This window comes from Pongo pygmaeus, chromosome 22, assembly GCF_028885625.2.
Source record: "Pongo pygmaeus isolate AG05252 chromosome 22, NHGRI_mPonPyg2-v2.0_pri, whole genome shotgun sequence".
NCBI lineage: Eukaryota > Metazoa > Chordata > Mammalia > Primates > Hominidae > Pongo > Pongo pygmaeus.
The window spans coordinates 42,686,257-42,709,652 of NC_072395.2; the positions used below are offsets into that span (position 1 = coordinate 42,686,257).

Sequence of the window (23,396 nt, forward strand, 5' to 3'; positions counted from 1 at the left end):
AATGCATAACTTCCTAAGAATTTGTATAACCTGTAATATACTTTGTGACATTTTTTTGGAGTCATTATTATATTTTAGGATAAAAATTGTCCAAAAAATTCCATGATCTTGGTTTAGTCACAAACTTGATATGTGAACCTGGTTATATAATTTATTCTCTCCCCTAAATTCTCTCAACTCAAAAATGGGTATAATGTTGACAGGAGTTACTACTTAGAATTACTAAGAAAATTTTAAAAATCCAAATTTATTTATGAATCTCAAGTAATTACATGCAAATGAAGTAATGGTAACATTAATAATGGCACTTAACTTTTCTTAAGTGTTAACCACATTCCCAAGCACTGTACTAATCGCTTTTCATATACAAGCTCAACTAATCTTTTCAAAAGCCCAGTGAAGTAGACATAACCAATCTCATTTTACAGACAAGAAAATTGATGCTAAGAGAGGCTGTGCAATTTTCCCAGTTCTTACACATACTTAGATATGAAGCGGAGATTTAAAGATATAGAATGTTCATAATCAGGCTCTTGAATAGTTCATATTCACCAGTATACATTATATCTCCTTTATCTAAATTGAAAATCTTTAAGTGCAAAGACCAATTCTCATCTATTTCTGGCATATTTCATAGCAGATAATAATGTGAAATGTGTGTGTGTGTCAATATTTATTTACCAAGCGTACTATGCTCTGGTAACTAACAGAAAAATAATAAAGCAAATAAATAAATGTTCAGAAACAATGCATATATCACATTATTAAAATGGTATATTACAGAAAACCTAACTGAAATGATTGTGGAAAATACCTGATATACCAACTAAGTTGCACACTTATGTTATCTTTATTATTTTATTGTTTTGTCAAGAGATATTTCAGCCCAATTGCATCCAGCCTCTGTCTAGGTCAGCATTCTGGCAGAGAGCAGATGGCATATTCATAGAAGGTGACTGTAAGAGTATTTGGAGAAGGTGATAAGGTGAAGGGGAAGGCAAGGGATATAACTGAGAGTTAGCAACAGCTGTAAGCCACCAGCAATGTAACAATCCTAGGGGTAAAGGGTCAAGAAGAAGAAGCACTGAGACATCTGCAGCTTTAGGAGAGAGGCACCCAAAATGAGCTAAGACCCTTGGAGGAGGAACTCAGCCACAACATCTCACATGAAATCAATAGAAAGGGAGTCAAGGAACTCAAAGCCACAAGCTGTTCCTGTCTTCCAATCTGATGTTGTCTTGCACTTGCCAAAAGCAATATGAAGCCTGAAGGCAAGAGAAACTTTTGATGCAACTCCTAAAAGTCCACGGAGGTAAGAGGCTGGTGAAGAGTGTATCTGGAGGGGCAAACAGAGAATATCCATCATAGTCACTGGAGAAAATTGTCTCTTGTTGGAGGAAGCATGGTTTGAGTGATTTCAGATTAGTGGCTATGCACACAGAGGATGTTTTCCAGGCTCTCTGCAAGAAGTATTACAGCAATCTGTGAGTAGAGTGAATCTCAGGGTGGTTCATAAACACACACCTACACAACTTGTTCAGGATAAGTTATACTTTCTTGAGCTTGGGAATATGGGAAACATATTCAAGGCTTTCTTTGTCTTAACTCTTCGCTGAGCAAAGGTAGCACTCCCTAAATGACTTACAGGAGAACCAAGAGTTTGCTAGAACACAGAGTCTGCTGTCTATCTAGCTACCCAGAGTAGATTTAATTGTAGAAACAGCCATTTGATTCGTTCTTAAAACCATATTTGTAAATGACTTCTGTACTTTTACAAAACACGAGGTTGAATAAACCTACATAGTGGTTGGAAGAGGTTTAATGTGCTAAAAACAGTCCCTTTTAAGGGGTCAACATGCTTCAGGATAGTACTTATTTTAAAAATTGATATTAAACAGTGAGGACCTCTTTGTGCCTCCATTTCTTTTATTTGTAAATAAACAAATTAATTTTTGAATCATTTCTGGCTGACATTCTTTGATTCCCTGTGTTCTTTGACAAGGAATGGGAGCAGGGGAGAGGTTCAGAAAAACCATTATAGGAACAAGGACTCTCCCTGAGGCAGAATAGAAGAAGAATCAATGAAGATTTAGGTAAAGAGAAATATTTTAAATTTTTTTTTCCCCAGAAATTGCCTACTCTGCTTCTTTGTTCACAGTCTCTCAGGGGATAATAAGAACATTCTACTTCATTTCTCTATTTCTTCAAAGAGAAGTTTTAAATTTTATCTTTGGGGGAGATAGCTATTGGTTAAATAACTAGTTCTACATTGTAAATTTAACTTGAGGAATAGTTTCATTTTCCCATTATTAGAAAGGGCTACTATATGTACACACACAGTCCAGCAAAAGGTATTAATAAAGAGCTAAATTGTCACTGAGCACACATGCCCTTTCACCTTTGGATGTCTGCATATGCTGTTCCCCTAGTTGGAGTCCTTTCCTTTTTCTTGAAGTCAGTTTCTAGGAATGACTTCTTTTACAGATATAAACTCACAAACTTCTTACCCTGCAAAAGTTTCTTTGACTTTCTTTAACCTTGTTGGTTTTTCCCATTAGAGGAGTTCATAGAACCATGACCCTCTCATTAATAATATTTGTCATAGTTTAGAATTAAAGATTTATTTGTGTGATCATTTAATTCACATCCATGTGCCTTTCCTACAGCATTAGCTCCATGAAGACAGACAGTCTATCCTGCTCATTCATATGTATCCAGTGGCCTGCCTATAGCAGCTACTCATGAAGCTTAGAAAGCCATTGAGTGAGGTGCATTTGTATACATGATTTTATAACTTGCTGTAGTGTCTGTTTTGTGTTTCAGATGGACATGTTTTCAGAAGAGGCACCACACACACTGGGCAAGGGAAGTGTTATCAAAAATGTTTTGCCATGAGTCCTCCTGATTCATGGCAAAACACTAATGTGGTATGTGGCTTCCGTTCATACCATCTGAGAATAGGTGATTGATGGTTTTATTTATTTTCTTCTGGAGCAGGATTTCCAAAGCATCTACACTAAACCTGCACTAGGTTTGTGTTCATAATCTCCAACCTAAAATTCAACCTCAGCACTGTTGGCATTCTGGACTGGTTAGTTCGCTGTTGTGGAGGCTACCCTGTGCATTGCATGATGTCTAGTAGCACTCCTGACCTCTAACCACTAGATGCCAGTAGCAGCTTCCACCACTCCCAAAGTAGAAACAAACAGAAATGTCCTCAGACATTGCCAAATGTCCCCTGGAAGAAAAAAAAATGACTCGTAGTTGCATACAACTGTTCTAGAGGAGTTCCTTGACAGATTCAAATTAATATATAAGTGTAATGGAAAGGGTGCTGTTGAAATACTAGTGCAAGGTTTTTCCAATGTGTTTCACAATAAAAAAGACCAGTTCAGCATGTTAGTCCTCATTGCAAGGCCCACTAAGATTATTAATTCAAATTGTTGCCATTCTTAATGGTTTGACTTCATGGTTAAAAAAGTATCTTAACCTGTAATCATTCCCTAGTAAAAGTTGAGTTTTCATAAATCAAATAAATAAACAAAAAAATACGCCAGACTTATCACATCTAGAATTTCACTCAGGTTTCCTTCGTTTTTAATTAAGTCTTTTGAATTTAGTTTTCAAGTAAAAGTTTCAAGAAAAAGTTGAGTTTTCATAAATCAAATAAATAAATAAAAATATAGGCCAGACTTCTAACATCTAAAATTTCACTCAGGTTCCCTTCGTTTTTAATTAAGTCTTTTGAATTTGGTTTTGTTTCTCTGCACATAAGTTCACTTTAATATTGCTATACAAATTAATGTATGCTAAAAGCTTGACAAATAGAATTGGACAAGGTTCTGGAGGAAATTTAGTTGTAGTAAATTGAAAATTTTGGTTTAAAAATTACCATTGACAATACATTTCTTGTATTTCCTCAGGTACTAGGTGCTCATTACTTTAAGATAATCTAAGAATAATTTTGCAGGTAAGTAGATTTCCCTTTGCTTTTGACAGCATCCTAAAATAGTCCTTCTGGGTGATACTATTGTTTTGTAAATAAAGGTAGATGAAAGAAACGATTAGCAATTATCCCAATCTAGATTATGCAGACTACTAAATTGGACAATGTGTTCACAAGATGCCTTTTTCCACTCTTGGGTTATATGTAAGATCACTATTAATTTGATTTTGTTCATAAACTCTGACTTCAATTTCTACATCAATAAAATGGTTATATTAGATATAACTACCTTCTGCTTTGGAGTAACAGTGAAGATATGGTGTATAAACCTGTGTATCAAATAAATGACTTATGTCCAATAAAGAATATCTGAATGTTTAAGTAAATCAATAAAACCATTAACATCTTTATTTTTAAAATAAGTTTTCTATGTATTTGTTTATTTCTTCAATAAGTGCCAAATACTGTTAAAAAATAATTTCTGTGGGTAGAAGAAAACTGATTTTATAATTATCTTAAAACTGCATACCTTTCTATTCTTCATAGCCTTTAATAATTAAATGTACATATACTTTGTAATTATACAGAAATGATTTATTATTTAACAGCATTGCATGGACACTACAAATCTCAGAAAGAAGCTATCTTAGAAAAAAATTATGATATATATTAGAAGCGACCTAAATGAACTTTTTATTTTTCTTTACTTTCAACTAATTTTCTTAATTCTTGTATGCCAAAAAGTATACTTAATTAAATGATCATTTAAAAATAAATGAAAACAGTTACTTCGCTTAAAAATGACTAAAGTGCAAACTTATAACTTGTGCTGTTGTATTCTTTGGCCCTTTTACACTTCATTTTCTTTATTGGGTCATGCATTTGTATGCTTCTAAATAAGGCACATTTTTGAGCAGACTTTTGGGATAAGATGCAGAGAGAATTGCAGAACCTGTTTTATTTCCTCAGGAAGAATCTCAAATATGAGCGGTGCATAAGACCAGACTGCAGAACGTAAAATGGTTTTCTCAAGTCTACACTAGCTAGAAAGCAATCATCCTTTTTCTTTCTTTTTATTTGACCTGAAAGGACTTGTGTGCTGATTTACACAATTCTATGCCATTTGTGTGTGTTTATGTGTATGTGTATGTGTTATGCAAAAATGAGTCTTTCCACAGTGAATTTTGCTCTATTTTCTTTTGACTGAGTATGAATTATGCTGTAGATAGATTTATGAAATATAATGCTAATATAGATGGTCACATATTGACTTGTAGGGTGATACTGTCCTCCTTCAAAAGGCCCCAGAGAAGTTCTTTTTTCTCTTCTGCATATTACTTTTCAGTCAAAATGTCAGTTGCAAGCTTTTCTCAGGCAGCTATAAAGGAGAATTTGTACTTCTGCATAATATCTAGTGTACCACATTCATATTAATGTTTGAAAGAGAGAAAACTAAAGAAAGCTAGTAAAACACTGTAATAATAAACATGAAATAGAAGGAAGCTATCATTAACTCAATTTGTATCTCAGCTTGGCATTTTACAGATGTGACAGGAGTCTTTAATTTGAACTCAAAATAGAGAAGTGTGAGTTTGGAAATGAAATATACCATGGAGTTACAATGAGTGTTTCCTTTCTCTCAGAAAAAAAAGCAAGAAATTGAACAAAAGTTAAAGTCGTCTTTTCAGGAACCTCAGACAAAGACCAAAACCTTAAACCAAACACACCGATGTTTCAGGTTTTGTTTGCTTGTTCTTACATCTTAAGCCCATGGTAGTACTCTAAAATATGAAGTCTAAAGAAAGGTAGGCAAATTTGATGTTCAGAACACAGACTGACCAGCAACATGTAGTTATTTCCTTTCAGCCTTATATAATCAATTGTCCTGTTAGATAAAATAGGCTTTTCTAAGAGGAGATGATTAGGATTACAGAGGAGTATCTGAAAGATTCAGAGGGGATAGAAAAGATTTAAGCTTTATTACTGACCAGACCAAGATATGCAAAGTAGACTCTAATAACAAACAAAACAACAAAAACATAGTTAAGCAAGTAACAAATACAAAATCTTAGGAAAACAGACTACAAAAAATTGGAAATTATTATCTGAACAGTGGGGAGATATATATACATATATGAAAGAAGGTTAAGGCCAGGCGCGGTGGCTCACGCCTAAAATCCCAGCACTTTGGGAGGCCGAGATGAGTGGATCACGAGGTCAGGAGTTCAAGACCAGCCTGGCCAACGTGGTGAAACCCCATCTCTACTAAAAATACAAAAATTAGCCAGGCGTGGTGGCGGGTGCCTGTAATCCCAGCTACTCGGTAGACTGAGGCAGAGAATTGCTTGAACCTGGGAGGTGGAGGTTGCAGTGAGCTGAGATCATGCCACTGCATGTGTGCCACTGCCTGGGCAACACAGCGAGACTGTCTCAAAAAAAAAAAAAAATAAGAAAAAGAAGGTTAGATGGAAGAGGGGTTGTGATGAAGTGATGAACAGATATATATGCAGTTATGAAGCATTGAGCTCATGACATGATGAGCTTTATTCTATGGTTACTATAAGAAAGTCTAAGAACAACTGTTCTGAAACCCAGTCACCATGGTGGGTAGACTATACTGAACACGTTATTGGTTTACAGATGCTCCTATATGAGGTCAATGTGCAATTCCCAACCTACCTTAGAATTTACCTGAAAGACATGGTATTTAATCTTAATGTCTCAAAAAATTTTATTCTCCCCGGACCTTTTTTGTTTTTTTTTTTCACCTTTTAGTGACTCTTGTCATTATTTAAAACTATTTGCAAGAATTTTCTGAGTAAAACATTGGCTCTGCTTCCAGGTGTCTCATCCTCTTAGAGGTGAGCTGGTCTTCTATTTAACAAGGTACCTTATTTGGGTTTCTTAATTTCATAGAAGGACCTCATTCTTACCTTCTAATGTTTATGGATCTGGCTCTAAGCAGAAATGCACACTTAATCACAACCCCCCTTCCCTCTAACTTTCTGCTGCTCTCCTTCAGAAAAAGCTCAGACTCAAGGAGAACTCATTACGAATGATGATGTGGTGACGTGCAAGCCATCCATTTCCCTAGATACTATAAATTGAAGTCTAGATCAAACCAAGCTATTTGACAGTTCCATACCAAGATGTTTTGTAGAAGTGTTCTTATTACTACGTGATGCCTTGTCATAGAGTTGTATTGAGCACTTCATAAGAAACAAATGTATGAAACACACTACTGATTTGATCGTAGGTATGCTATCTATAACATCATATTGTTTCTCCTTATCAAGATCACAGGATAAATTTCTTGCATGGTTTTTAACCTGAAAAACTTATAATTTGTTTAAGCCACCAGACTCTCCCAACTCTGAGGTTTGTTCTGTTTCCCTTCTCAATTCAGCTGTAGATACAATTTTCTCGTCCACTTTTGGCATCTTTTCACGGGAACACCCCTGCCTTAATCTTGCTTCACCTTCACCTCTATCCTCATTAATGTATTTTATCAGATTATAATATACGTATTTTTATAAGCCTTTAAAATATTTTTAGAATGAGACAAGCTATAAATATAAGAATGAATAAATGAATAGTAAATGACAGAGAGGGTGTGAATACATAAATTAAAACTTCATAGTCTGAAGGGAGAAGAAAAGGTCAGATGTTACTTTGCAAAACCCAGAAGTTGATTTGAAGGATTACTTCACATGAAACAAAAGGCAGGTCAGCCTTCAGGAATAGTACAGCAAACTTAGCATGCTCTCCAGGAATTGTTCACCGATTTTGTCTTTTTAAGTAGCATATCAATAATACATTCCACCTCACTTTTTGCATCTGATATAGGAGTGAGACTACGAATCTCAAAGTCCCAAATGGGCTGCCTTCCTGATTTTTTTATGACGTTCTCAAAAAGTGAGTGACAGATACCACTCTTTAGTCTTCTTCTGTTGTATGCACATGTACTTAGCCTAACCAAAGCATAACACTCACTTAAATATTTCCAGTTAAATTAGGATAATACAAATTATAATGGCCATAGACTCTAATTATTCTAAATTGTTATGCTATATATCACTCGTTTGTAAATGCTAACTTTATTTCTTTCTAAGAGTGCTTTTAGAGATGAAGACATTTCTGCTCACTCAAGTAGGATAAGTTAATCAGAAATACCTAGATAATAAAAAGCTAAAAAAAAAAACCTGCAAAGTATGTATAGTTTAACATATTTCTGTTAAGATTTCTTTATCAATATTTTCCCTGGATGTTAAAATTTCCCTAGATTTGAATATTTACAATAATAACCCCTCTGGCCTCACCTCCGTTTCACATGTGCACTCTCTCATTTAAGACACATCTCCAAATTCTCTACAATGGGCCCCCTGTTTTAAAGAAACCACACTGATTAGTCCAGTGCTTTTTGTACTCTAAAGCTTTTATGAATTTTGTTAGTTGATTACTATTTCTCATTCATTCAAATATAGATTTTTAACACCTTTCAAATTAGTTGTATGAGAAAAACAAAGTTGCAAGAAAACAGCACTGAGAAGAAGGTTAAGAATTGTGCCTTGCTTTACTGAGTCTTTATTTCAGTTAAGCTTCTGGGGCCTTAGTATTCTCAGTTACGAAATGAAAAAGTTGGACTTTAGGATCTTTAAAGGCTCTGCCTCGTCTTAAACACTATTGTTGTTAATTTATTTCTGTATCTTATATAGTTTTTTGTATATATATTATATAAGAAATTATATATATATACACATATATATTTAAGTTTATGTGCCTTCTATAGCTTGTTCAAATAGACTTCTGGGTCTGATTTCTTTCTCTTTACAATTTATTTATCATTATTATTCCAAGAAGAGTGTACTGTTTAGGCTAAGCTAATAATGGACAATTATTTATAACAATTTTGTTGTGTTTTCTATGAAATTATGTTTTTCCCTAAGGAACTTTATTTGTGATATCATACTGTCTATTTTCTCATAAATGTCCCACAGATGTAGCAAATCATCAATCCTTCCGTGTTAATTGGAGCCTGGATGATAGCGTGTGTTCCCTGTTGTTCAATCTGACCAAGAGGAATATTCTCATGAGAAGCAGAACAGATATTCCAAACTCAGTTGTACGTAGCCTCAGAACATCCTAAAAGCATAACAAATCGGCATGGTCTGTGTGGGCCTGATGCCTCCCCGCTCCACACCACCAGCACTCACAGACATTGCCTTGCCTAGTTATTCAAAATGCAATGATAACTTTATGTATGATTTGTCTCCAGGTAGAATAGGTAAAAGACAGAGAAAAATGCAAATTAGAATCTTATTATATAAATATGAATTTATCTATGAATACATGTATATTATATATGATATATAGTATATATTGTAATGTGTGTAATGATATATGTAATGATATATATGTAATATACAAACTAAAGGATAATTATAATAAATAATACACAACTATATATGTATTCGTATATAGTTATATATGAATTTATGTATACTATGTAGGATATGTTATATATTCAGTATTTTGGGCTGTAGTGTGTGTAATATATGCAATAAATATGCTTAATAATATGTATATGCAATGCTTATAATATATATACTAATGGAAATAATCTGTAATAAATGCAGCCACACACACACTTATTATATGATATATTATTTATATAAATATATAAAATATGGGTTGGGCACGGTGGCTCATACCTGTAATCCCAACACTTTGGGAGGCCAAGGCAGGTGGATCATGAGGTCAGGAGATTGAGACCACCCTGGCCAACATGGTGAAACCCCGTCTCTACTAAAAATACAAAAATTAGCCAGGGGTGGTGGCATGCGCCTGTAGTCCCAGCTACTCAGGAGGCTGAGGCAGGAGAATCACTTGAACCCGGGAGGTGGAGGTTGCAGTGAGCCAAGATCATACCACTGCACTCCAGCCTGGGTGACAGAGCAAGACTCCATCTCAAAAAAAACAAAAACAAACAAACAAAAATATGTATACACACACACATATACATATATATACACACATATACATACATACATATATATATGACATAGAGAGAGAGAAAGAGACAGAGACACTAGTCCTAAATCCTAGGCCACGGTTGTTCAACCTTTTGGCTTCCCTGGGCCACACTGGAAGACGATGAATTGTCTTGGGCCATGAATAAAATACATTAACACTAAGGAGAGCTGATGAGCTAAGAAAAAAGGTTTGGGCATAATTTTCGTATCTGCCACCACAGATAAGCAAAAACATCCTCACATTCAAAAGGTTGGACATCCATGGCCTAGGCTTTCTGTTGCAAAGCAGAAAACTGGAATTTAAAAAGTATATTGTTATCGTTGCTTGTTTTGTTGCTGCTTTAATTTGAAAAAGCATTGCTTTAAATACCACAGCAGTATTTACAGCTTGAACCTGAGGGCTGAGATAGACGTGTGATAATGCAAGAACTCAGCTCTGTCTTTCTTCCCCTTTGAGTTGGGAAACCTGGAGTCATGGCAGGAGGACAATAAAATCCCTTAGATTTGGAGAAAACCCGTGCCCACAGGCAGGTGGGTCTCTGGGAGTGGAGGACCATGGTGTACAATTGGCCATTCAAGGTGCCACCAGGAAAGCCGAGATGAAGGCGGGATATACTTGGACAGAAACAGCCTGAGATAACCAGCAGGACTTGAAGGTCACTTGGAGTGGGTGCTGCTGTGTGAGCCACAAATTCCACCCCAAAGAGGCGGCTGGGTAAGCACCAGCTAAGTGAGAGACCAGATGGAAAATGCACTGAGTCTTGAAGGATGAGCAGCAGCAGAGTGAGCCACATGGGGCTGCTCAGTCAGGGATTTGGGCAGTGAATGCAGTGCATTAGAGGCTGATACCCAGGACCTGGTGGAACAAGCTACACCCCAGTGGACGTCTTGGAGGAATGACAGCAAATGCCTCTCCTTTCATGTCTTTTACCTCTGTAGGGAGAAGAGAGAAAATAGATTCAAAATAATTTACATTTGAAATAGAAAGCGAGGAAACTCCCACTGGGGCCACATCAAGGTCCTCACTTTGATGTGTGCCAGTTAACATTAATTACAGGGAAACAAAGAAAGTTCCACACACTGGATGCTGTGGCTATAAATGTTAAATGTAATACGGCTGCACATCTTCATGCGGCATATCAGTTCATCCCCATGACAATAAAATAAAGCAGATACTGCAGAGGGGATTACAGATACGGAGATCAGCAGACACACCCATTACCTGCTCACCACTCACTACTCTCCAATAAAGGGTTGGATTTACTGGGAGGTTATGTGACATGGCCAAGCTAAGAACCACCAGAAGCAGAAGTACTCTCATTCCAGTGCACTTTTCACTACAGCACTCTGCAGGCAAATGTCTGCTTTAATAATCGAGAATCTACAGAATATTATCCTTAACTAATCATTGTTCAACTAGACAAAACACATTCATGGGAATAAAAGTGAAAGAAAACTTTCACCCACAATTCTACCATCTTAACAAAACCGATAAACTTCCCTTTTCCACGTTAACTAACTAAAAGTTATCATGTACAAGCAAGAATGAACTGTATGAATTCCCAATCCAAAGCATGTAAAACCATACACTATGGTCTATATTATTTTGTATGCATTTTTTGCTTATTTCTTCTTACGGATCATATTTAATGAATGCTTTATTTCTTAAGTAACCTCACCTCAGTTAGAATGGTTAGAATGGCTATTATCAAAAAAGACAAAAAAAAATTAACAAATGCTAGCGAGGATGTGGTGAAAAGGCAACTCTTTTTTTTTTTAATGTTATTATTATTACACTTTAAGTTTTAGGGTACATGTGCACAATGTGCAGGTTTGTTACATATGTATACATGTGCCATGCTGGTGTGCTGCACCCATTAACTCGTCATTTAACATTAGGTATATCTCCTAATGCTATCCCTCCCCCCTTCCCCCACTGCACAACAGTCCACAGAGTGTGATGTTCCCCTTCCTGTGTCCATGTGTTCTCATTGTTCAATTCCCACCTATGAGTGAGAACATGCGCTGTTTGGTTTTTTGTCCTTGCAATAGTTTGCTGAGAATGATAGTTTCCAGTTTCATCCATGTCCCTACAAAGGACATGAACTCATCATTTTTTATGGCTGCATAGTATTCCATGGTGTATATGTGCCACATTTTCTTAATCCAGTCTATCATTGTTGGACATTTGGGTTGGTTCCAAGTCTATGCTAGTGTGAATAGTGCCGCAATAAACATACGTGTGCATGTGTCTTTATAGCAGCATGATTTATAATCCTTTGGGTATATACCCAGTAATGGGATGGCTGGGTCAAATGGTATTTCTAGTTCTAGATCCCTGAGGAATCACCACACTGACTTTCACAATGGTTGAACTAGTTTACAGTCCCACCAACAGTGTAAAACTGTTCCTATTTCTCCACATCCTCTCTAGCACCTGTTGTTTCCTGACTTTTTAATGATTGGAAAAGGCAACTCTTACATGCTGTTGGCAGGAATGTAAATTAGTACAATCATTATGGAAAACAGTACGTAGGTTGCTTAAAAAACTAAAAATAAAATTATCATATGATCCAGCAGTCTCACTTCTAGGTATGTATCCACGGGAATTGAAATAAGCACGTTGAAGAGGTATCTGCACTTCAGTTCATTGCCACATTATCCACAGTAGCCAAGATACAGAGTCAACCTAAGTGTCCATCAGCAGATGAATGGATAAAGAAAATGTGGTAAATATACACAATGGAATACGATTCAGCCACAAAACAGAATGAAATCCTGTCATTTGCTGCAACATGAATAAACCTGGATGACATTATACTGTTATTTTCTTAACCATTCCCTCCTGTTGAACATTTAGATGATTCACAATCATTTATAAAGGTTCTTGCCAACTCAGTGGACATGCATGGAAACAGCCTTAGGGTTCAAATATATCCTAAGAACAAAAGGAACAGTGCTACCCAGAATTCAAAAGGCAAATATTGCCTTTAGATTTGAAGAATGGCTCTATCTGATTAATCCACTTTTAGGAGACAAAGTACAGTAACATCTCATACAATATAAACATAGCCAGTTCATCAGAATGCAACATCTGTTTATGGATTACCAAAGTATGTAATCCAACATTTTAGAAGTTTAAAATTTGGGAAAAAAGAAAACCTTTAAAAGTTATAATTGAGTCCTCACAATGAAAGAAAGTAAGAATACTCGATTTTTACCATCCTTTCCCCAATCTGAATTATGAAGTGTTTTTTTCCCCCCTCTGGGAATTAAGTATTGATTTTTAAAGGCATATTTAGACAATTTTGCTAAGAAAAGTAATCTGTGAAAATAGTTTCCTGTGACTTTTCATTTAAAGACATCAACACTTAAAGCATCTAACAGAATGTTACAATGCTTGCATCAATATTAAACGGTAAATTATATTTAAGTACAAAAAGTATAATAGTTGAAGACCAAGATGCTAATGGATAGAAACAGCTAATGTCTGATTTTCTACAAACTCACTGCAGAATTCTAAAGAAGACATATGACCATCAGATTAGCAATTGTTATATAAAGCTTATTTCTTCAATGATTTTTTCAACATTAAATATTGTTGTCTTTAAGGACACTCTTAGAAAACCCCGCATGTAGCATGTTGTATGGAATGAACGAGACTTTTTCCTTTTCATCCCTTGATACAGTTGCAGATCTTTATGTACTGCGGAGTAGGTAGAAACAGTAGCAGAAGAAACCTTGATATGGGTTGAATCTTTTTAAAATATAGACTTTATTTCTTAGCACAGCTTTAGGTTTACAGGAAAACTGAGAATACAGTACCAAGTTCACATGTCCTCCACATCTTCTTTCTCCTGATATTCTTACGTTAGTATGGTACAGCATTAAAATTAATAAACTCGTATTAATAAATTAGTATTAAGTAAAGTCAATCTTTATTCAGAGTCCTTGGTTTTTACCTAATGTCATTTTGTTGTTGCTGCTCCGGGACTGCATTCAGGATAGCACATTACATTTTTCTCACTAAGCTTCTTAGGCTTCTCTTGGTTGTGACAGTTTTTCAGATTTTCCTTGTTTTTCATGACTTTGGTGGTTTTGGTCAATATTGGTCAGCTATTTTGTAGAATGCTACTCCGTTGGAATTTGTCCGATGTTTTCTCATTATTAGAGTAGGGCTCTAGGCTTTGGGGAGGAAGGCCAGATAGGTAACATACCATTTGAGTCACCTGTTATCAAGCGTGAATACTAGCAGCATAACCTACCACTGCTGATGCTGACCTGGATCCCCTGGCTCTTCTGCTGAGCAGATTTGCCTATTCTCCCTACTTATTTATTTAATCATTTATCTATATCAGTATGCACTCATGGGAGCATTTCTTTACTTTCCGGCACTATAAGATCCTCCAGAATCATCTTATGTATTTCCCTTCCCAATACCAGGATAATATATTTTTTTTCTGAGGAACCCTAGATGCCAGGAGTGTTCATTGTTACTGGGGTATCATCGTTCATAAGCCCTCTCAGCAGACAGAGCAAGGAAATATGTGTGTGTGTATACCAACCCATGTATAGGTTGAATTTTAATCAATCATTAGATAAAATAGGTGTTTTGCCTTAAGATTGTCTGTGCTCTTTGACTTGTTTAGTGTAAAAAATAAGTTTTAATACTTTTTTGAATTTTTAAACGGAAATAGTAAGTTGTAGTGAACTGTTAGTCTCCAAATTGAAGATAACTGATGGTAATAATAACCACCATTGGATTTTTGTTAAATAAAAACACACAGGCATAATTCTGATATAAAAATCTGCATTATCACACTTCTCTTGAAACATTAATAAGTAGAAATTTTCAATACAGTTGATAGGCTGTTGTATGGTTGCTTTATTTTGTATTTTTGCTTTGCCGGGATACTAGTAAACTAGCAACTAATCAAAAGACACAACATGACCTAATATTTCAAATTTAACTGCTTTACTTGACGAATGTGCCAAATAATATTTTTAAAAGCTAAAAGAAAATATTTTCAAGCTGTGGAAGGTGTTTCTATGAGATTAATTTGTGGCCAATAGTTTACTTATTATTTAGTCAATATAATTGCTTGTTAATTTCAATTTGTGACTAATCTTACCTTAGATTTCATTGTGTACTTTAGAAAATTTCTAAGTTTTTAATAAGAAAAAAGTAAAATATTGTCCAAGTAACCTGGGAAAGTTATTCTAAAGAGTTTAATGTTTTCAGTAGTTCATAACTGAGATTATAAATTAAATATTTTTACTTCTTTCCTTTTTAAAAATTTTCCTCTCCAACATTAACTATTTTTCTAATTACTTTATTATTTTAAACACTTAATTTAATTATTTTAAATAAATTAATTGGAAAAATAGTGACAGTGCTGTATAATAAGTAGGGAGTTTCCAATTTGATACAACTTGATCTCAGTAGTAAATCAAGATAAGAAATTAATACAGTTGATTTAGTTGGAATATATTCCTTTTAACTTGAATGCTTTTGTGTCGTCATGAAAATTTGTAATTTAAAAAATCAGATAAGCATTTTAAAACAAAGAATAGATTAAATTTTAAATATAGACCTTTAATTTACCACAAATTACATTCCTGGAAAAGATATTATAAGTCTAATATGAATTTTCAATTTAAAACAATGTTAAAAAGCCAGTCTAGTGGGGGAAAAAAAAATGAGAAAAAGAAAAGGAAAATGGCCCCAGATCAAATTTTATGCTAATAAAATGGTAAACCTTTAGAATAGATTGTGGTTTTAAGAATATTTTCTAAATAAAAGAGGGCAATAAGTATTAAACATCTAAGTATACTTTTTTTTAAAGAAAAATATTTATTAAGCATGCAAAATATCTGGCACCATACTAAGTTTTTTTTTTATTAATTTGTATTTTTATTTTAAGTTCCGGGTACATGGGCAATATGTGCAGGTTTTTATATAGGTAACCGTGTGTCATGGTGATCTTAAACCTTTAAGAAAATGTTCTGAAATTGGGAATGGCAGACTCTGGCTTAGAATGAAGCAGCTGCAGGATGTATGGCCATGGGACTTTGGATGTGTGTGCTGAAATTGCAGTGGTTTTACCGGCCCATGTTTCCTCATGTGTGCTCTGGAGAGCATGAGTTGAGTGGGACATTAATAACTACAATTCAAATAAGGGTCTTCCAATAATTAAAATGTGAAAGACACTGGGTTAAACAAAAGAAACAGAGTGTTTGTTTGTTTTGCTGCAGAATTTCAAAAAGCCTTTACTATACAAATGTGCCTCATGAATCTCCAAGTAAGAACATTTCCCCACGCTTGCTTGTTCAAACAGGTAATTGTGGAGCACAAAACTCTCACCCTGTTCATTAACAGAGAGAGAGAGAGAGAGAGGGAGAGAGTTATCTTCCTCAAGATCGAAGGTATGCCACGCATTTTACATGTGATATATTTCATTCTTATGATAAACTATAAATTTGTTATTATTATTTTCTCTTCTATAGATAACAAAACGGAAGGTAACAAATTAAATAATCTTCTCAGTTTCAGTCAGTTAGAAGAAGGCAGCTGGAAATATGAATCCCTTTCTCCCTGAAGTCCTCCATTACTCTTTCTTCTAGTCTAACTAGCTTTTGGAGAATTTTAGAACATAAATAATATATCCTATGACATATGGATAATTATCAGTGAAACAACAAAACAGAATTGAGATAGCCACTACTCTTTCCTCTAGTCTAAATAGCTTTTGGAAAATTTTAGAATATAAATGATATTTCCTATGTTATATGGATAATTATCAGTGAAACAACAAAAGAGGAATGAGAGATTACCACCACCACCATCTCCATCAATCCTTCCTCTAAACCCATCCCAGTTAATTGTACACTCTAACAACAAACAGTGTGTTTGCTAGGCATAGGTAAGTAGTGAGGCTTCCTCTCCAACTTGATTGCATTAGTTGAACCCTTTCAACGGAGAAATTCTGGAGACTCCACTGATAATATCAGTTTTTCTCTTTGCTAGTTGCCTCACATATAAATCACACTCACTTTTAAGTAATTTAGTTACCCTGGATAACCAAGAGCAAGAGTTGATTTCTTGTATTTGATTTCCCCACTTAGTACACACAGTGAAAGGGGAAAGATCTGCTCATTTGCAGAAACATGTTAACATTAGTCAGGCACTCCCTTTTATGTAACACTATCAGATACTTTCTCTCTAGATTTTTCCAGTGCCCGTTGGAGTTTTCAAGTTCATGTTAGGACCAATATAGTGTATACTAAGCTGAAATCAAATATAAGAGAAATGAACTTCTGCTTTTAGTTACTCCGGGTAACTAAATTACTTAAAGTAAGTGTTATTTATTGTTTGAACACACACTTATACTGTGTGTACTTGGCATACATAAGTCCATACACAATATGGCATAATTTAATGCAAGGAGCTCAAAACCTGAGACCAGAATAGCTAGTTTCAATTTCTGGTGTTTCTACCAGTAATAACTGAACTTATGCAAAGTCATTGTCTCAGTGAAAACCAGAGATCATAAACCTTACAAGAAAAGTAGCTGAAGTTGAGGTCTATGTAATGTTAACATCAGGCCCATAAAATCAATGTTAAACGAAAAGATGAATGACACAGGTAAAATTGTTAAGGGAAAAGATCTGCTCATTCTCAGAAACATGTTAATATTAGTCAGGCACTCTCTTTTATATCACACTATCAGATACCTTCTCTTTAGACTTTTCCAGTGCCCACTGGAGTTTTCAAGTTCATGTTAGGACCAACATGATTTTGAAGACACAGGTGCTTCTCTCAGTGACTCTACCTCCAGTCAAAGAGGTCTTCCTAAACACAGGCAACTCTCCTCTGAGTTTCTGAGTTTCTTCCAGGTTTGGCAGCATGCGCCACTCTCCACACTCTGTGCATTTGGAAGCCAGAACCTATTCCAAGTTGACTATGCAATTGATATAATAGATCAGTGGCAGAACATTAACTAAAAACTCTTCAAGAATACTATTTGAAAACAATTTTAAAGTGTCCACATTGAAAATCTGATGAAAAACATCAGCAGTATAGATTGCAATTGCCAGAATGCAAACCTCAAGGGGCAGATGCTGTCCATGTTATTCACTGTTGTACATCCTGCAATTTTATAAGTGTGTCTGGCTCATGCTAAGGAAGTAAGAACTCAAATAGTATTTGTTGAATGAAGAATGAATATTAAAATGATGAAAAAACTAAAAATAAAGTCATGGGTCTGTACACACTTATGTAAAAATATGAACAACTAAAAACATTACTTGGAACTTTGGGGATCTTTGGGTTAAAATTTCCAAAAATGATGCTACAGCCAAGGTAATGATTGACATAAAATAAAATTGGACCTCTGTCAAGGAAATAAAAGCATGTGAACAATGATATTGTCACTATAGATTTCCACACTATTCATATAAATCTCCATAATATTTCTATTTATGTGATGTACTTAACTACATAATAGTACCATATTTATTTGGTGGTTTTTTGGCAAATTACAGAATTTAGTGTATTTCATCTTCCCTTGTGAAACAGAAAAGGTTGATATCATTACTGCTAGTTCACAGATGAAGAGATTTAGGCTCAAAGATATTAAAGGTCTTATAAAGATACACCAATCAACGGTTAAGTCCCTGTTTAGGAAGAAAATGTAAATAATAAAAAAAGTAGTAAAAACAACATAACAATAATAATAATACAACAAATGTATCCAGATATTACTCAAAGCCATTTCATATTGAGCGCCTACCAATGACACTGTGAGGTTTGCAGTAGTTTTAATTCAATTTATCAGATGCAACAGCAATGGCCTGGTAAGACTAAATAACCCTCACTCACTCATCGATGTATCTAGTAAATCATGGAGGTGGGAATCAAACCTATGCTTTCTGACACCAAAACATGCTTCAGAAAGCCTGGCTGCCCACTACTCAATTCTTAATCCTATTTTTACCATGAACTCTATAATTGCATGTGTTGAGATGATGCACAAAAATATATTATCTAACTATCTTTCTGCAATCTTTATTATAAATATTACACATCTGTCCTAAAATTGCATATGCACTTGGAATTTTTTTTTAATTAATGGTGGTGGGCCATGTCTACTAAGGTTACCTAGATCCTGTTCTAACCATTAATTATAAGTCAGCCACCCGATTAAGGAAGATATTTGTGATTGTGAAGCTCACAGACCAAGTAATTACGTATGTCAACTGGTTGTTGATATACACTGGTGTATACAGAGAGGCAGGAATGACTCCAGCAGCTCCACACAATTCCCAGCAACCAGCTATATTTCTCTTCTATGCAAGCTGCTGGGAAACTTCTTGAGTGCAGCAATAATGTTAAGGGCACCATTATCCTACCGACCTTCTCTGTCTCTTAACTGTTGCATAAGATTATAAACTTTCCAACAGACATTCACAGTGTATGCTCAAATAATGTATGTGAACTCAGTACTCTCTCAAATATTCAGTATGCATGAATTTTATCTTAGCTTTTATCCTTTTCTCCAAAACTGAAGCTTAAGCAGACACTTTGACAAGAAAAGTAGACCAGTAATTAATTCATTCAAGCATTTGAGTGCCTTCTCTATATGAGGAGCCAGTACTAAGTGCCTAGCGATTTCGCTATACTTTACTTTGAATATTTTAAGTCACTAAAAAACATGCCAGTTAATAATCTAGAGATCCTTTTTGTTGGTTGGTTGATTGTTTAGTTGATCGGTCGGTTGCTTGGATGGGTGATGGTTTGTTGGAAAGAAGAATGGGACAGGATATAATAAAGAATACAACTCCCCTTTCGTTTTCCTTACACACACTCATACACACACATAAACTTTGGCTTAGTCCCCAACCCCTTTTTGTTAATTTTTTGTATTCAATACTGCACTTGACTGACACAAGAAAGTCACTGTAGGGAAGCAGGTTTTCTCTGAGGTAAAGCTGGTTTCCACAGTGCTAAATTGCTCATTTAAAAGCATGCGTTGGTCCTTAGGTGCATACGGGGCAACAGTGCTCATGTCAGCCACAGAACACTCCAGGCCAGAAGGAGTAACATATTTGTACTGCACATAAACAACACCAGGCCATGCCATGCCATTTTATTTTATGCATTTTGGCTCCCATTTAGAAAAAAGAAAACCTCATTATCTTGTGGCATATATTTGTAAGGTCAGTGAATCATGATGGTTGTTTTCACTTTGAAAACTACTTTTACATAGATGATTGTGATTGCTTGGAGCTTAGAAAAATACTCAGATCTGTGAACAAATATACCTTAAAGCATCCTTTTCCCTTCTCCTCCTGAGTTCCTTTAGATGTGGGGGATATAGGAAAGGAAAATGCTACCTTATATTTGTTATACAGGGATGAGGAACATTGGCTAGCACAGCCATTTCTAGCATCCCTAGATTTGTCTCTTTCAAAAGGTAAAAGACACAAGCAAAACCCCAATTAAGTTAATAAGTACTGGAAATTATAACACACACACTCATTACTTACTTTGTATTGTTCAGAATTTTTTTTTTTAACCAGGGTGAGTAGAGTTGATTGCATTCTCAAAAACCCAGGATGTTAAACCTAGAACTTATCTCAGATAAAGGATATTTCAGTTATGTATAGTAGTAAGTTTTTTTTTAAATAAATACTTTGAAACTGTTTTAGAAAAGACTCTAAACTATCCAATACAATGCACATTAAAATTACCCATAGTCTAGAAAATACGTGTGTAGTAAAAGTTAGTATTTGAGATCTGCAGCTCAAAGTAGCACTTTTCTATTTTTCTTTTAGTGAGCATGTTCAGTGATTAAAAAATAAAACCCACTATGTTCTGAATTTTTGTAAAGGGGCTGGCTAATTGTAGGTCAGAGCTAGTATAGTAACTGAGCAATTTCAACTGCTCAGGAAGCGTCACTATGCCAGTGCCTGGCACTGCTCCTGGCATATTCTGTTAGATCCTGGAAAGGGGGAGTTAGAAGTCCTCAGAGATCAGGGCTTCACTCTTGCGGTTGAAAGTGGAAGATGGAAGAAGTTAAGAGACCCATGTGATGTCACAACTTCACCTGTGGCTCCCTCTGTGACTGTGTCTCTAAGAAGTCCGATGGGTTGGGAAAGGAGGAGGGCAAATGAGATTAAGAGAACAATAACTGGGTTTAGTTTTAAAGGGGAAGAGCTGTGTCAACTCTCAAAGCTCAGAAATTGCCCTATGCAGCCACAGACCAAACCTTGGTGGTGGGTGCTGTGCACTTATAGCTGTGAGTCCACGTCCCTTCCACTGTCCTTGCCTTTTGTCATCTTTGGGCTGCCCACATTCAGCCTTCCGGTATCTTTTTATCTCATTCGAGATCAGAGCCCTGAATCTCCTAGGAAGCTACCTAGACTGGGAACTGGATCTTGCTCAGTGGCAGGCAAGCGGGCAAATTAGGGAGCAAGTGGGAAACTTAAGTGTCTGCTGATGTTGCTAACTGACCGTCCTTCTCACTCTTCAAATCTTCAGCTCGAAGTCAGATCTGAACTCTGCCCCAATCTAGTGGAACCCGTCAGAGTTGGCAGACTCCATGTGGAAGAATCCAACTTAGGCATAAAAACTTGGAGGCTCTGGGGTAACAGGCTCTAGGATATTCCCACATCCTTAGTGGTCCCTGTATTCTATTCTTGAGATTCGTGCATACTCGCCAGTGCCCAGAGCCCAGGTTGCCAGGCACCGGGACTGCGGATCTGGACTGCCAGACGCCCACCCAGGCGGCTGGGAGAGCTCATTTCTGCGCCCAACTCAAGTGGCTGCAGCGGCGCGCGATCCCTTGCCCAGAGTAGGGGTGCCGGTCCCTGCGAACCTGAATTCCCGCACTCTACCCCTCGTTCCTGGAGCCCAGATTGAAAAACCCGCCAACTGTACCTCCCGGGGAAGCCCGGCACCCTCCAGGAGGGAAGCAGTGACGCGGCTCCCCCCTTTTCGTGTAGCCTCCCACGCGCACTGACCTCCACCTTCCCCAGCTCCGGCTCCTGCGCCGCCTTGCGCTGCCTCGCCCGGGACCCGCTACACCCGCGCTGGTGCGGCGAGCGATCACGTCTCCCGAGCAGGCAGCCTAGGGCTCACTCACCGATCCTGAGTACTTGCGGGGCGGTCTGAGGGAGGATATAGCAGAGGAAATAGAGGAGTGCCCAGCTGGTGTCCCTGGTCCAGAGCCCGGGCTGGGCGAGGAGTGTGCCGTGCTCCATCTTCCTAGCTTCTTAATTCATGCCGAGATACAGCCGCTGCCGGACGCCCGAGAGATGCACCCAACTTGGGCCGGGTCCCCGCCTCATCCTCTCTGGATGCCCCGGTTCCAAGCACGCTGCGCGCTCCCCACGGAGCGAGCTCGAGGGAACCCGCGTGGGACCGCGGAGCTGGCTGGCAAGGCTGAGCTCGCTCGGGGCTCCTCAGTGCTGTCGCTAGCCCATCACGGCTCCTCCTCTTCCTCTTCCATGGGCCGCAGACCGCGGAGGATCAGCGCTCTCTGGCTCCCGGAGCCCAGAGACCAGCTGAGGAAAGTTGCTGCCCCGATCTGCAGGAACGTCTCCCTCATTCGTCCTTTGGTCAGATGCAAAAGTGGGGGGTAGGTGCAGACAGAAGAGGGGAAAGGGGGAAAGAAGACTAATGAAGAAGGAGAGAGGGTACAGGGTGAGTTGGTGCAGGGGCTCTGAGCAAGCCTGATGGGCTCCAGCAGGTTAACTGGGAGAGGAGCCACGTTCTGGCTTCTCTCAATCTTTGCTTTCCTCCTCCCCTCGCTGGCCCCACCCTTTATTTACTGCCCGCCCCAACCCCCTGATCAAGATACTCGCGCGCGCGCGCGCGCGCACACACACACACACACACACACACACACACACGCACGCTCTTTTTCTCTCCCTCAACTTTGCGCTCTGCTGCTGGGAAGTCGATCGAGTGTTGCATTCTCAAGACAGATCAAATCTAAACTATTGGTCCGAGCAGAGAAAGCCTCTGCTGTCCGCTGTAAGTGGCAAGGAAGTCTTCTTGGTAATGTCCCTGTGCACCTGTTAGGGGGTCTTATAGACAGCCAGCTATGACTCGTCCCATCATATAATGGAAAATCACCTCCAATATTTTGGAAAATATCGGGGCTCCTGTTTTAACTCTGACAAGGATGAAGAACAAGGGAAGGGGGAGAGGAATGAGAAAGCTTCAGTACTCCAAGATTATAGTGGCTTCATTCCTATTTGGACCCGAGATAATCTCTTGCAAATTGCTTCCATTTACACGTGCCACTGACATGGAAGCAGCCTCCAGCGCCGCTGCTTTTCTTCATTTCTTTTAACTGTCAGGTCTGAACACTGAAAAATAGGCTATTTTAGCAATGTAGGTTTGGAGACTG

At 37.2% G+C, this 23,396-nt stretch overlaps 1 protein-coding gene across 12 annotated transcripts in view; it reads right to left on the reverse strand.

Moving 5' to 3' along the window:
• Positions 1-22,810, reverse strand: part of GRIK1 (glutamate ionotropic receptor kainate type subunit 1) — a 404,320-nt gene extending 381,510 nt beyond the window's left edge. For 6 of the 12 annotated variants that reach the window (XM_063659837.1, XM_063659838.1, XM_063659836.1 and 3 more), the window contains exon 1: positions 22,125-22,769. In XM_063659837.1, the coding sequence (XP_063515907.1) occupies positions 22,125-22,242 (118 nt within the window). In that variant the 5' untranslated portion in view covers positions 22,243-22,769. Of the gene's footprint in view, positions 1-22,002; positions 22,077-22,124 lie in introns of those variants that run through there. The other 6 variants (XM_054468420.2, XM_054468419.2, XM_054468425.2 and 3 more) reach the window with 3 other exon arrangements.
• Positions 22,811-23,396: the final 586 nt, after the last annotated feature.